This window comes from Aethina tumida, chromosome 5, assembly GCF_024364675.1.
Source record: "Aethina tumida isolate Nest 87 chromosome 5, icAetTumi1.1, whole genome shotgun sequence".
Taxonomy (NCBI): Eukaryota; Metazoa; Arthropoda; class Insecta; order Coleoptera; family Nitidulidae; genus Aethina; species Aethina tumida.
Genome location: NC_065439.1, coordinates 24,321,171 through 24,337,122, shown reverse-complemented (window position 1 = coordinate 24,337,122; position 15,952 = coordinate 24,321,171). Strand labels below are relative to the sequence as shown.

General features: G+C 29.4%; 1 protein-coding gene across 11 annotated transcripts in view; it reads left to right on the top strand.

Moving 5' to 3' along the window:
- LOC109597654 (complexin) overlaps positions 1-15,952 on the top strand; it is a 326,764-nt gene that overhangs the window by 301,022 nt on the left and 9,790 nt on the right. For all 11 annotated transcript variants that reach the window (XM_049967336.1, XM_049967332.1, XM_049967338.1 and 8 more), the window contains one exon: positions 961-1,124. In XM_049967336.1, the coding sequence (XP_049823293.1) occupies positions 961-1,124 (164 nt within the window). The remainder of the gene's footprint in view (positions 1-960; positions 1,125-15,952) is intronic.

Sequence of the window (15,952 nt, the reverse complement as noted above, 5' to 3'; positions counted from 1 at the left end):
GATAAATATATTAATTTAAAATATTATATCTATTATTTATTAATTTTTGATTTTTAAGCCTAAATTTTATAAATATAAATTAACAATTTTAATTTTTTTTTTAATTTAAATTATCATTTATTCTCCAAATAAGAAACAACATTTTTAATTTCCTTAAACTTTCGCTATTTTCAATTTCTTTACACTTAATTTTTAAATCTTTATAGAATTAACATTATTATTTAAATATTTATTTAATTTATTTCTAATTTTTTAAACTTAAAATTTTTAATTTTATAAACAAACAACAGCAATTTTTTTATTTTTTAATTTTATTTGTTATTTTTAATTGCATTTAATACTTTAAACATTATAAATTGAAATTAATAATTTTATTTTTTACAAAAATATTACAGTGAATAAGATAAAAATATTAATTTAAAATATTATATCTATTATTTATTAATTTTTGATTTGATTTATAATAATATGATATATTTAATTTTTTAAGATTTAATTTTTTATATATATATATATATATGTATATATATATATATATATATATATATATATATATATATATATATTAATTTAAATTAACATTTATTCTCCAAAGAAGAAACAACAATTTTAATTTTGCTTAAACTTAAAATTTTTAATTTTATAAATAACAATTGTATTTTTTTTTAATTTTATTGGTTACTTTTAATTGTTAAATATTATAAATTTAAATTAATAATTTTTTTTTAAAATTTAAAATAATATGTTATTATTAATTTTTTGTTTATGTGATTAAATAAAACATAAAATATATATAAATATAAAATAACAATTAATTTAAATTAATAAATTTATCTAAAAATAATTTAATTGGTAATTTTCTTAAACTTTTTCATTAAAAGTATCTTTACAAATAAACTCGAAATATTTCAGTTGTAATATTAGGTTAATTTTTTTAACATTGACTGTTAATTTTTTCAGGAGCGGTTGGTGGCGACAGCGACGATGCCGACGACAAAGAAAAGGAGGAGGAGGCAGAGAGGGAACGACAGGAGGCCATCAAAGAGGCCGAGGAACGAAGGAAAGAAAAACATAGGAAAATGGAGGAAGAAAGGGAAAAGATGAGGCAAGAAATACGAGATAAGGTAAGGACATTTACAAACTAAAATTCATTTATAAATCCATGAAACTCCTCGTCATTATTTGTTTTATAATAAAGTCACCAACTCCCCAAGTCACCGTATTGTATGTACAACTAATTAATTACTCAAACATTAATAGCACGTCGAGTTTGTTCTTTGTTCGACAATGAATTTAAATCGCAGTTGAAAGGGGACAAGTTGGATGTACCGATGAAACTAAAACAGTTTTTATTTTGTAAACGAACCATGATTCTCTTTGTTCTGTCGCATTTTTTTACCTATAGAAGTGCAGCATCTGCTTGTGACACGTTACAGCAAGACTCCGTCTGCCATCAAATTACAGTAAAAAACCTCCACGTGTATATAACCGATAACAACTACAATAACACATTTCAAAGCCACTGCATCAAATCAAACATACGATTTTGCAAAAATAATCAGAAAATTGAAGCGTATTACATGCAAGGCACTCATTTCTCCCGTCATTCGATACCGACAACACGCCACCCTCCACCCAGTAATTGCACCACTCGATTCCCATTAATTATGCCGTAATGTTATTTTATTTGGTTCATTTTATGTACATATCAAAGTTCTCGATTTTACCTGGCCCACTTCACCTGCTGTTGAGTTCCCGCTTGGGCGCAACTTATAATCCCCGTTCTGGAACTTAACAGTTACCCCCGGCGATTCCAAAATCGAGTGCGGTAAAATGGGTGCGATCGATAGTTTTGCATATTCCCGGCCACGCATAACAGCCCGTGCAGAAGTAGTAAAACACGGTGCCGGCAATTCCATCCGCCGTGTATCGTAATGTTAAATGTGTCTGTTATGTTTTGTTAGTCGAAATACATAGGTGCCCCGGCACAATGAACACGGACCGTGTGCGATTATCCACTTGTACCGCATAATTCACTTCGGTGATTTACAGAAAATGGTTTTTAGTCGAACATTTGTTGATATATGATTTTTCGATGCGGCGTTCGTCCGGTGCATTTAGTTTTTTCGTCGAAAAATTGCCAATCGAATAACCGTTTCGGTATTAAAACGCGGGCGATTTCGGGGGCGGTCTGAATTGTTGAGCGGCCGAACAGAGATCGAATCGATTGGACGCGGCCTCAGAGATGGGAATTAGCAATTTATAGACATCCCTGAACTATACGTTTTAAGGTCTGCCCAATTATTTACCAAAGAGGTCTGCTCTTGGAGCTGAATCAAAGCGTATGTATCTGAATCAAAGCGTATTTTAACCAACTTTGAACAACTTTGGATCCACTCTTCGTATCATTATCATGCATAAAAATCTATGTAATTGGTAAATTATCATTGGCAAGTGGTTCCATTACATCTCTTATGATGTACGAAATGGCCTATTTTACTAATAATTTTTTATAATGTTCTATATCAAGGCAAAGAAAAGTACCCCAAACCAAAACTTTTCCTCCACCGAGTTTCAAAGTGTCTGTATTGTATCTGGGATCCAAACTTTTGTTAGGAGGAGAATTTTTTACCATCTGATCTTGTTCTAATCAATATGGATTCAAAGTACCCCCCAAATGTTTTCCTTCTGTTAAAATTTAAATCGATTGTAATTTTACTCTAATTATCATCACCATTTTAGGGCATTTTTACAATTTGTCGTTTAATTTGTATCGATAAATGGACACCTATAGGCATTTTTAGCTTCAAGGAACGATGTTGGTCAACTGTATTGAATATACGGTTTGGTTGCTTTACATATGAACCCTGTTCGAAATAAAATGTTATATAAAAACTATGTGAATAAAGATATCCACATATAAGGGGAGGTACGAAACGTTTAGACACTTAATAATCATAAAATTAATTAAAATAAAAAAGAATCCTTCTTTAAATAATATCATTTATGTTTTTGAATTTGAGAGAAAACATATGTAACATTGTGTAAGATAAAATATAGTAGTTTTAATAATACTGTATAAAATAACAATAGTAAATTAATATTATTTTAACAGTTGACATGAAATAATAGAGTGATGGATAAAATATTTAATGTTTTAAGAAATTGCTATAATACATAATGATCATCACTGTATTTTTAGTGGTCTTAAGATTGAGATTACCAAGTTTACTCAATTTTAAGACACACCTTGTAATATTTACAAACCAACATAAAAAATATTAAAACTAGCAAACATTTGATTGTATATAAATAGTAAATATTTTTAAATTAAAAAAAGGAACGGAATTTATTGAATTTTCCGTCTCGCATTTTTATATTCCGATAAGTATTTTACCACAATAAACCGACCGAAGTTTACAACACATAAAAACGTTGTACCCAAACACATGGACAGATCAACTTAAAATATAAGTACAGTAAAATTTTTATTGGATCGGAACGAATAACGTAGCGAAATGTAAAATATAATAAAATGGATTGTAAAGTTGTAGGGCACGGAATTTGGTTTTAGTGTTGCGCCCGTTGCATTTCCGCTTTTGTTGCGGCCCCATTTTTGTCCTACTTTTTTTTTTTTTTTTGTTCAACCCCGGAGAACTTGTGTTGCGGTAATAAAAGTTGGATGAGTTCGACCCGGCATCCGGGTTTCGGGATACCGAACCGGAATCGGATTAGTGCGCCGTTCTTTAACGGCATCGGTTATTGAATTTTGATAACCGTGAGGTGCGTAGTCAACTTTTTAAATGTAGCCCGATTAAATAGTTTCGTTTTCGGATCGTTCAAATTGTATTTTTATGGTCCGCGACTCGGGGGTGGTAAATCAAATTCGAGTCGACACACAATTGCCGTTTGCGAGGTTGTAAACTGTCCCGACGTTTTACGCCGTCGTAAATCTTACGTTTTCCGTTAATTTTATTTTTCAGCGTGACGCAAAAAAGTATACTACCCTGGTCACGTGACCCGAGAGCCGGGGGCACTTTGCGTGCGGTCACGTAAGTTTTGATGAAAAACCAGTGACGTGCGTACGTAAGATACCAGGAAAATGGCTTAATATTATTTACATTATTTTGCATAATTAACACTTGAGGAATTCTTGATTAGAAGATTTAAATGGAAAAAATGTCCTGATCTAAATGAATAATCAAATACTTCATTTATTCGGACAAAGTTACCATTACTTAATAATAACATAGAGTTACATATTATTATATGATCATAATAATTAATAAAAACAAAATTCTACTTTTATCTAAACAGAATAATTATGAAGATAAAGAATATTTTATTCTTATATTTCTATTTTCAATGTTGCTTAAAGTTTTTTAATTTATTTTGCTATTAAAATTAAGTATTAGTTTACACATACAATACCGAACAAAAGCAGAGAAACAAATACAAAATACACTGACAAAGAAATTACAACACCAAGAAGTACCAAGTGTACCTTACATTGAGAAACCATACCGAGAGAAAATAGACCACCCTACTGAATTAATGCCAAGAAATATTGGGGAGTGTTTAGATAACTTCGATAGACAAACACACTATTAAAAAAATATGAAAAATAATCTAAAATCTTTAATATTTTAATTCCAAATTTTAATCATTTACTCTTTGCTATAACTATGTTTTACCAAAATAATGTAAAATTTGAACATCCCCTTCTTGTTGTTGCAATTTTTTTTGATTGTATAAAGGAAAAATTACAAAATAAGATTGTTCCTCTACTTTTGCTCGGTACTTACGTACCTACTTTTTAAAAGTTTATTATATTATTTAATTAAAGTAAAAATTACAAAATAAGATTGTTCCTCTACTTTTGCTTGGTACTGTACGTACCTACTTTTTAAAAGTTTATTATATTATTTAATATAAAATAATAATAAAAATTAAATCATTAATAAAAATTAATAGGAGTTTTAGTTAAATTAAACTTTTTTATAGAAACATAAAATATTAATTAAACTTATCTAATTAGCCAACCCCAATCTTTATGAGCACATATAGATAAAAATAAAATTTATCACAATTTTGGATTTGTGTTTTGGATCGGTTTCATGTTGAAACATATTTATTAAGGGCAGTCTAAGAGGACCTACGCCTGAAGAATTGAAGCAACCCCATAGCCTAATTAGGCTATTAGAATTTGTTTAATAGTAACTAATTATTGAATTTGTTGCGCATTCGCCATTTTAACAACAGTTATAAAAATGGTGGATGCGCAACAAAAAACTTAATTAAAATATTCAAATGAATTAGGATAATATATTTGAAAACATAAAATTAATTGCCTTTTGGATGTAGTTGTAATTATACAATTTATTTGCGCATTCACGATGTTTAAATATTTATTAAACATCAAAATCACATTTTTTATAGTATTTTAAAGGTTACTTTGCTGATTAATAAAAAAAAGTTAAATAGTACCTGTTAAAAATGGATCTAACAGTGGATAAAATAAATTACTTTTAATATAATCAACTTATTCTTAGAATTTGTTTAATAGTAACTAATTATTGGATTGGTTGCGCATTCGCCATTTTTAACAACAGTTACAAAAATGGTGGATGCGACACAAAAAACTTAATTAAAATATTCAAATGAATTAGGATAAGATATTTGAAAATATAAAATTAATTGCCTTTTGGATGTAGTTGTAATTATAAAATATGTTTCTGCATTCACGATGTTTAAACATTTATTAAACATCAAAATCATATTTTTTATAGTATTTTAAAGGTTATTTTACTTACCATTCCTGACTAAAAACTACTCGTCTTCACTGTTCTGTAGTCCAGTGAATGTGATCCTAAGCAAGTCAAAATTGAACTCCCATATTTTTAGTAGAAGCCATAGTTTTTCTTGTAGGTCCGGGATTAAACAAACCCCCGTTCACTAACCATTTTCTCACTCTACTTATACTAATTTCAGCAAGTCCCATTTCCTCCAGGTTGACTTTAATTTGAATTGTTTTTTGATATTCGAATTATCCAGTCTCCTATTTTTTTTTTTTTTTTTTTCGCACTCAGATAAATATTTTTGTAGCTACCACTTAGACAGTTTCTCTAATATTTTAATAATACTTAAAATAATTGACTTTTTTAGCTATCTTCTTATCATTTCTTATAATTCCAATGAATCAATTAAATGAATCGCAATGTATACTTTGTTATTGTTCTTATTAATATACAAAACATTTTTATCATTATTATTAAACTGGAACAAAAAAATTACAGTTAAAAACATAATAATTTAATCATAATTTTTACAATGTTAATAAAGTTAGTCATTAAAAATTCTTCTAAAGCACTTGAACGCCGCTTGAGTTAGTAATTATGGGAATATGTTTTAACATTTTCCCTTACATCTAATGAATTATTAATTTAATTGTTGGTTCTTGTTTTCCTCACTGAAACAATGTCCTTTTCGGCGCTCTTTTCCCAACAATTTATATAATCGCCTCAAATTACCATATCGCAATCCTTTTTTCACTCTTTCATCACCCACAACCAAATTTTAACTACTCACTTTATGAACCCTTACACAATAAAAAACGAAAATTTACATGAAACCAAAGGAGACGGTGAAGAATATCAGGGGCGGCACGCCGATATTTCAGGCCAAAATTCAGCGGGTCTTATCGGGAAAGCCATAATTCCGTAGCATATTTTCATAAGCAGCAACCAGCGAACGTTATGAAAATTTATTGCCGACGCCAGAGGCAAGTTGCATATTTCAGGAAAACCAATTTATTACCGATGTTTCTCCGGCCACAAGAAAAATCGTCCACTAACAAGCTCGAGGCAAATCGCACCGGATTGCATCTCAGATTAATCCCCCCGAGTTATGTTATCAGCCCAACATTGAATTCGTTGCCGTGCCGATGGTGGGAACGAAGACAAATTTCGCATTATAAATAACCACCACCTTCAACGTGCATAACGATCTGGTTTTAATGAGGAATAAATTGTGTCGGTGTTTTTAAAACACCCGTCACACGTGTCTAATTTGCGGATAAGTAAGACGTGCGTGCTTGCAGTGGATGGAACGGAAAAACAGGTTCGAGATGTGTGTATCGATAAAAGGAGTTTACGTCTTTTAAACAAATATACACTGGAGATTATCTGTGTGGCGCCGTGACGCCTCAATGTCGACGACGCTGACGTTTTGCAAAGGACATAATCGGCTTAGTGTTCCGCCTGCAGGTCTGTCTTGTGCTCCGAGAGCTTTAAATCTGATATGTGGCGCACAAATTTTATTATGGAGTGGCAATGAGCTTATGCACTTGATAATGCAATACACAGTTTATGATACAACACTTGAGGCCGGGTAATTACAACAATCTGATTAATTTGATTATAGGTCACACTTCCATTATAGTAATGTGTGAAATTATTTACTCTCATGATACGTGATTACATAAAAAATAAACATGTAATCTCCTCTATATACGAAGAGACACAGTTAAAAAAATTAATAAAAATAATTGCAAACGTTCTCAAGATATATATCAACTTCATTTTTTGTATTATTTACATGTTTATAAAATTAAATTAAATTAAATTAATATTTCTGCAGGCTAAAGTGGAAGTACCAAAAAATTGTTGTAAAATGTAGAATATACAGCAGGAAAAACCCTTTTCTTTCATTAAGCCAAACTGGCATCATCTAGTTTATCATTTTCAATGTTTTCAGACATATAGGTAAAATCTATTTGGCGACTTCGAGTAAAAGATTAAAATTCTAAAACTATATAATATTTCAATTAGATAAACTAAAATATTAAGAAGCAACAACTTTTTTGCTTTTTTATGTTTTATTTTTTTTGTACAATAAATTAAATTAAGTTATTATTTCTAATGGCTCAAGGAGAACAACAACAAAAAATTGTTGTAAAATGTAGAAAATAGAGCAGAGAAAACCCTTTTCTTTTAACATTAAGTTTATGATTTTTCATTAACCCCAACTGGAGTAATTTAGTTTTATTAGTTTTAACGTTTCAACAAGTTCATGAGCTTTCATTAATCCCAACCTTTTTATTTTAAGAGATAGACGAAAAAAGTTTATGTATTTTAAAATAGAGCAAATATTTTAAAGACATGTTTAAATGTTCTTAAAGACTCGAGGGAAAGTATCAGAAAATTGTTGTAAAATGTAGAAAATAGAGCAGAGAAAACCCTTTTCTTTTAAGATTAAGTTTATGATTCTTCATTAACCTAAACTGGAGTAATCTAGTTTTGTTATTTTTAATGTTTCAACAAATTGCTGTCTTTTTATTTTAAAAGATGCAGTAGAAAGTTTTCGTTTTTTTTTTTAATAGAGCAAATGTTCTAAAGATAAATAATCTAATATCCTAAATGCACTTTCAATTGGCAAATTATTAAGAAAATTGTCAGTAGTGTCAAAAGTTAAAAATAGTTTACTCATTTTTTTCATGATAATTTTAATTAATAATCCTGTTCATTTAGCAGTTTTGATCATATGACTAACAACCCCAACTATTTGGCAACCTCTAAAACTACAAAATATCTCAATTAGATAAACTAAAATATTAAGATGCAACTTTCATCAATTTCTTTGCTTTTTATGTTTTTGTATACAAAAAATTAAGTAAAAGTAGTATTTCTAAGGGCTCAAGGGAAATAATCAGAAAATTATTGTAAATTGTAGAAAATGGAACAGAAAAAATTTCCCACCTCTTTATTTTGAGAGATAAAGTAAAAAAGTTTCTGTAATTTAAATACAGCAAATATTCTAAAGATAAATAATCAAATTATTAAGAAAAAAATTATAATTTAGAACAGCCAGTGAGTGTTAGAAAGTTAAGAATATTTTTTCAATATTTTTCATGATAATTTTAATTAATAATACGGTAAATTTAATTATGGGGCCACTGGCTACAAAATATGAGCATTCTGAAACTACATCCATATATTAAATTTGTTAGATAAACTTTACATATTACTCTAATTATAAATTGTATTCTGTTTTATTCCGAACTAAAATCAGAAATAAAGAACTCACATTAAAAAGTTAAACAGTTTTGTTATTTCTCCCATAATTTTCCTCTTTTACCTCATTACAATGCATTTATTTAATTTGCTGAAAGCAATTAAAGTAATTGGTGCAGTTTTAGCCGCAGAGCATTGCATAACATTGAATAAAAAGTCCGCCAATTACCCAGTTAAATGCCACAAACTACCTCATGTTTGCTCTTTTTATCGTCCGCCGTTTTGTCAATGGCTTTAATTGTGATTGGAATTTTTACGCTCTAAAAATTAACCGCCTCCGAAATCGATATTGTGTTTTCTAGGTGGAGAATGCCGCAGTTTACTTAAAACAAAAAATATATAAATATTTTTTTTTATTTTAAACACCCCGAAAACTTTACGGCTCCCTTATCGTGCAAACTGCGGAGGTGTAATTTTTATTCCTTAAACTCCAGCAGTTTGTTTTTTAATTTCATTCCGAATCGTTGCCATTAATTCAAGTTTTTTTCTTATCTAACAACTGCAATAAATTCCGGCATTATCCCCGGTAAAGTTGTGCGAAACAAAACGGGGCGGATTTGGTCCTAATTATCTGGGGCGAGCGTGTCGGCCGGTAATTTATACACTGGCTACATGAAATACGAGCACGGTTCGATGTTGGTGCGGCGGTCAAAAGAAAAGAATTGCGCCCTAATTAATTGGTAATATCGGGTATTAATGTTTTGTGCGTGGTCGTGAACAACCCGCAAACACGACCGGATTGTAAGCAAACCACCGCCGCATTACGAACGACAAAACACGGGAGTACATGACGTGTTGTGTTTCCACCTTGCCAACGTTAATGATCTCGAAAGTCCCTTTTTATTCTTAAACATGTGACATCCCACATGTAACGTTGGCTGAATCGTTTCAGTTTATTGCGGCGTTTCGGCTTTATGCACCTGTCTTGTTTGCAACTCGCAGTTAATGGAAACGATGCAGCTTTGTCTGCGATATGAATACTTTTTTCCCCGGAACGTAAATGTAAACAGAAATGTTTGCCGGTGATTCGACTGCAATTTATTGGGGACAACAAAGTTAACGGAATGGGCTTGTTTGATTTCGAGTCGGAGTTATACGAGTCGGGCCAATCGAGGCGACGCGGAATAACGTGAAAAAGTTGGGGAGGTCAGAAAAATCAACGACAATGGAACTTAACTGAGTTGTTCCGGAATGCTTTGCCGAATGCGAACATGTAACTTAAATCGACCGTTTCCGAAGTTTCGCTTTGAGCATTTCGATTGCGATTGATTTCCTAAAATTCTTTCAATTCGTCTTAGGGTCCTCATGACAAAATTCAGCCCCATTTTAATATATGTGTCATTTAAAATTATTATTACATTAAAATTCTGAAAACTCATTTCATAATCATACAAAATTTTTATTAATCAGTATAATAATAATTTAAATTTATTATTTACTATTTATTATCATTGACTTTTTTTATTCATTCATCATGATTTCTTTCAATTTTATAATAATCAAAACCACCTATAAGTATGTCAATATTTAATAAAATATGATTTATTCCATTTATGAATCATACAATTGTATATTATTATTTTTTATTTTTATCACTTTATTTTAGTACTAAAATACTGAAGATTAATTTAATTTTTTATTTTTAAGATTCTAATAATGACTCTGTACCCATTTATAAATTTACACTATTGAATCATTTATTTTGAATATTATTATCGACCTTTTTCAAACTAAATAAAAATTTTGAGCCCATTTAAATATTTATCCACAGTCATACATATGATATGATAATGATCAAAACCGTTTATAACTATGTCAATATTTCAAAAAATTTGATTTACTACATTTATGAATCATACAGTTATATATTATCATTATTTATTTTTGCCACTTTATTTTAGTATGTGAAACACTGAATTTTTAAGTTTTCAACAATGATTCAATACCTATATAAAAAATTACACTATTGAGTCATTTATTTTGAATCATTATTGACCTTTTACAAACTAAATACAAATTTTTAGCCAGTTTAAATATTTATCCACACCCATACATATTTTATATTAATCTAAACCACCTACAAATCTTTCAATATTAAAAAAAATACGATTTATGAGTCACACAGTTATATATGATAATTTTTTATTTTTGCCACTTTAGTACATAAAATATTAATTTAATTTAAATAATTATTATTGACTTTTTTCAAAGCAAATAAAAATTTTATGCCCGTTTAAATATTTATCCACAATATTTATAATAATCAAAACCGTCTATAACTATGTCAATATTTAAAAAAATATGATTTATTACATTTATAAGTCATTATATATTATCATTATTTATTTTTGCCACTTTATTTTAGTATGTATAACACTGAAGATTAATTTAATTTATTATTTTTAAATTTTTAACAACATTTATAAAATTATTTTATTTATTATATTTATAAGTTATTTGATAATTATTTAAATATTAATGATTTTTCAACTAAACAAAAGGCTCATTTAAATATTTATACACCCACATATTTCTTAATAATGAGGACCACCTATATAACTACGTCTATATTTAAAAACATATGATTTAGTCCATTATATATTATTTTTTATCTTATTCCTTTCTTTTAGTATGTAAGATACTGAAGATACCTATTTTAGAAATACACTATTGAGTCATTTATTATAATAATTATTATTGATCTTATTCAAAGTATACAAAAATTTCAACTGCTTTTTTATTCAGAGGTAATGTAAAATAATTGGCATCATATAAAACTACATAAATATATGAAAAATTGATGATTTATGAATTTATGAATCACACATTTATTATAGGCTCATTTAATTTATAAATTTAAACAATGATAAATTGTACTTCATTTGGTATTAATTACCTCAGAAAATAAATGTTCAAAGAGCATTCAGTCGATTGTGACGTTGGTTTTTTATATTTATGCAGTGTAATATTTTATTATTGTAAATGTATGAGTACCATCTGTTTAATTAATTGGCTTTGACGTTTTATGTGTAATATAAATTGATTATATTATCCTCGATTTTTCATCCATTGCCACAAAATATTACAGTTGTATGTATTTATTGCTTTTATGTGTTATATTGTTGTTAGGTTTTAAAATGGATATTGGGATTTACTTTATATTGGTGGCAGTAAAAAGCTGGAATTGTTAAAACATTTAAATTCAATTTTAGCTATTAAATGAGCTTTAAATACTATTATTAATTAGTTTTTAAATTTAAAATATGCGACAAACGTAATCATACATAAATTCTAAATAAAACTTTTTTTATATTTAGCTCAAATTATAATTAATTGTATAAGATTATTTTTCAAATTGAGGTCTTTTGCTCGTATTGAATTATTAATTAGGCCTTTATGCAATTGTACGATAAAGTAGGAACCAACACGCTATATTTACACACGCTATGTTAGTATTTACATACTATAATGCACATTCTACATAAAAAGCGGTTTTATTAAGTTTTCCTGTCTAAATGGATCGTAAAGTCAATTTAGTGACTGTTAATAATTACTTCCTCTTTAATCATGTAATTGTAATTATTCTTTCAAATATTTTCTTAACACAATCAACTATTTTTCAACAAATAAACAACGTTTGTGATTAAAACAAATTGTCTGTCTTTGTAGTCTAATTTATAACCAAGTAATTTATCGAACGCTGCGGGGAATGTAAATAAAATCACTCGTTCAAATTAAATGGAAATCACAATACCTACTGCCGTTTTAATTGTCCTTAAAATTAAACAGGAACCGACGCGAACAATAAAATACGAATTCAACGGTTGCAATTAATAAAACGGCAAAAACGGTCCGTGTTAATGTAAATTCCACTTCGGCACGGTAATTAATAATTTTAATTATCGCAATCAGTCATAATGGCCGGGACAAAAACAGATGCACCCGTCTGACGGTTTTCGAGTGGAACCGTCCAAAAATCAGCAATTCAAATACGAAATTTAATCGGCATCACAATTCTCGAGACGCTCTTAATCAAAACAATTACCAACTATTTATCAAGGACCGCGACGTTTCCGGCCACGAAAATTTAAGGGACCCGACACCGCAGTTGCAAATGTGGCGAATGCGCCAACAATTGTGGCGGATGCGCCTCAATTTTTTTATTTAAATCCCGACGTTAATATGCAAACTTCCCTATTATGTTTTCGGAATGTTCCAATTTCCACACGAGCCCTCGTTCCCCATATTTACAGAGGGGGCTCGTGTTTTCCGCCACGTCACCGTGCCGGGGTTAAAGTTCTACCGCCCCCACGTCTCCTTATAAATATGCAAATTCCATTTCGAATTGCTCACATGTCGACCGAGGCCGGGGCATAATTAGTCAACTTTACGATTTTGCATGATACATTAAACAGGAACTACCCGTGCATTAGCTTTATTGGCGCCTCGAGTACGCCCCCGGTCTCCGGTCCGATTTCTTGTGCGGACTTCAATCCCGGTTTATTGCACTTGCGACTTTCGCAGATTTTATTAAAATTACTTATGCTAATTTGTGTATTTTTTTTTGTTGCAGGTAATTGATAAAATCATGGTTTACGAATGGGGGTAAGCAATTTAAATGTAAAATAACGTGCAATTTAATGGAAATGAAAAAACTTTAAATGTTCGTTTCCTTTCGAAAATAACAAAACGGGGACAGTATGCGCCGCAGAGCCAATCTAAATTTAACGGTACAATTCTGTGTCAATTTCACAAGTATAATAAGCCATTAGGGCGAATTAAGTGGTCGAAAACCGAAAGAAGAGGGTTGAAATTCGGAGGAGCTTTTTTCAGAATTATTCAATTATACTTGTGTTACGTCCTTATTAATTCACCCTACTGCTTTCTAGGCTGTCGAATATTTCATGTAATTGTCTTGTAATGGTAATATCACATTACTTTTTTTCTTATTTATTTAAAAAAAATTCAAATATTTTTATTAAATAAAAGTTAACTTTTTGTGTCTATTTATTTTAATAAGAACATAATTTGAATTGCTATAAAATAATTTAATAATTTTAAATAAATATTTATAATAATTATTATTTTTAACTATTAATGTTTTGTATATTTTTCATTTTATTGTAATTTAGAACAAAATAAATCAATATTTTCCATTGAATTGATATTTAAACAACTTTATTGTACCCTTAATTAATTTTAGGAGTATAATATTTAAAAATTTTCAGTTCATTAAATCAAAATTATTATAATTATAATAAATTTAAAATGTATATTAACTTTATTTCAGAATTTCAACTATCCACATGAGGATAATTAACAATTAGCGTAAATTAAACAACAATAAAATAAAAAAAATGTTTTTGGTTGACATTAGAACTGTCGAACATTTCATGTAATTATCGTGAAGCAAAAATTGAATTGTCAAATAGTGTTTTTATTTAATAATTGTTGATACTTCATTGAGGCAATTAAAAAATACAGCTAGTCGTAAACAGCTTCAATAAAGGAATATTTTAAAATTGTACAATTACAAAATTTATTTCCATTTGCCTTAAATTCAAAGTTGATAAATAACCTTCAGTTTTTTCAAGAAAATTAAAAAGAACCATTAACCACCAACAAATTAATTAGGGGAAAGATGAATTAATAATTTCTTATTCATCAGAACTATCAACAGTTTTTGTAATTAAGCAGCAAAATATCAGGGTTGGTGTTTCTTTTATCTAAAAAATGTTTAAAAGGGATTGAAGCTTTTAAGGAATCTGATCATAAAGGAAGTTTTTTATAAATACAAAACTTATTTCATTTTTATTAAAAAATACCAAAATGTATAGATACATAAATATATAAAAAAACATTTATAGTATAATAACCTAATCTATTACATACAAAAGAAGAATTAGCCATTTAGAACTTTTGAACATTTCATGTAACTATACCAAATGGTTATTGGTTATTTAAATTTAAGAATTTTTAAAATCCGATAGAAACGATCAAAAATAAACTTCAGTGGTATGGAGTTTCAATGAAAGGGCATCCGCCGTATTTTGTAGGGATGCCTGATTATATTTACGAGATGAAAATTGAAGTTAATGTACACCAAGTAGTAAAAATATCGTAAAAATTTATGACAGGTCGGGCGAAACGAGCATATAAAATGAACATTAAGCGTAATTTGTTTTTAGCTGTAAAGCGTAATTGGAGTGCTTATCCGAAAGCTGTTAATAAATATTCAGGAAGCCGGATTTACATGTGCGGACTTTTACGGTGATTAATAAATATTTTTGTTTTAATGCGTAAGTGGTCAGTTTTCAGGGATAATAAAATTTTAATCCACTATTAAATATTCCAAAACATGTGGGCTGATAACATATTATGTATTCTTAATAATAAAATCATTGTAGTTAGGACGAGTGACAGTTAATGTAGTAAGATAGTTTATGGCTTGCGTCCAATTATATCTTTATAAACGGGGACATGTTTTGTCTGGTACGTGACAAAAGCGGCGAACGCATTTGCAACATCCGCAGTTTTTTTTTATTTCAATCGTCCTGCAGAGCCCCGTCACGTACAGGACGGCTCCAGTCACGGACGGGACGCACAAGACAGCGGAGAGCCGGTCGTCGAGTCTTAATCGGGGTCAAATTGACTCTAGTAGGGAGTCCGTTACTTTATAGCGACTCCCTAACGGAGTCAGGTTGACTCCCTTTGAGGGTAGTCAGCGTCCAGCTGGGAGGGATGCCGCTGGACGTGATCGAAGTTATTGCCCAGGATTCGATGTAATTACAATACAATAGGTAATTTATGTAGTATTATTGTCAAGGCATATTATCATAGAAATTAAAACTAATACTTATTTTGAATTATTTATTGTTGTT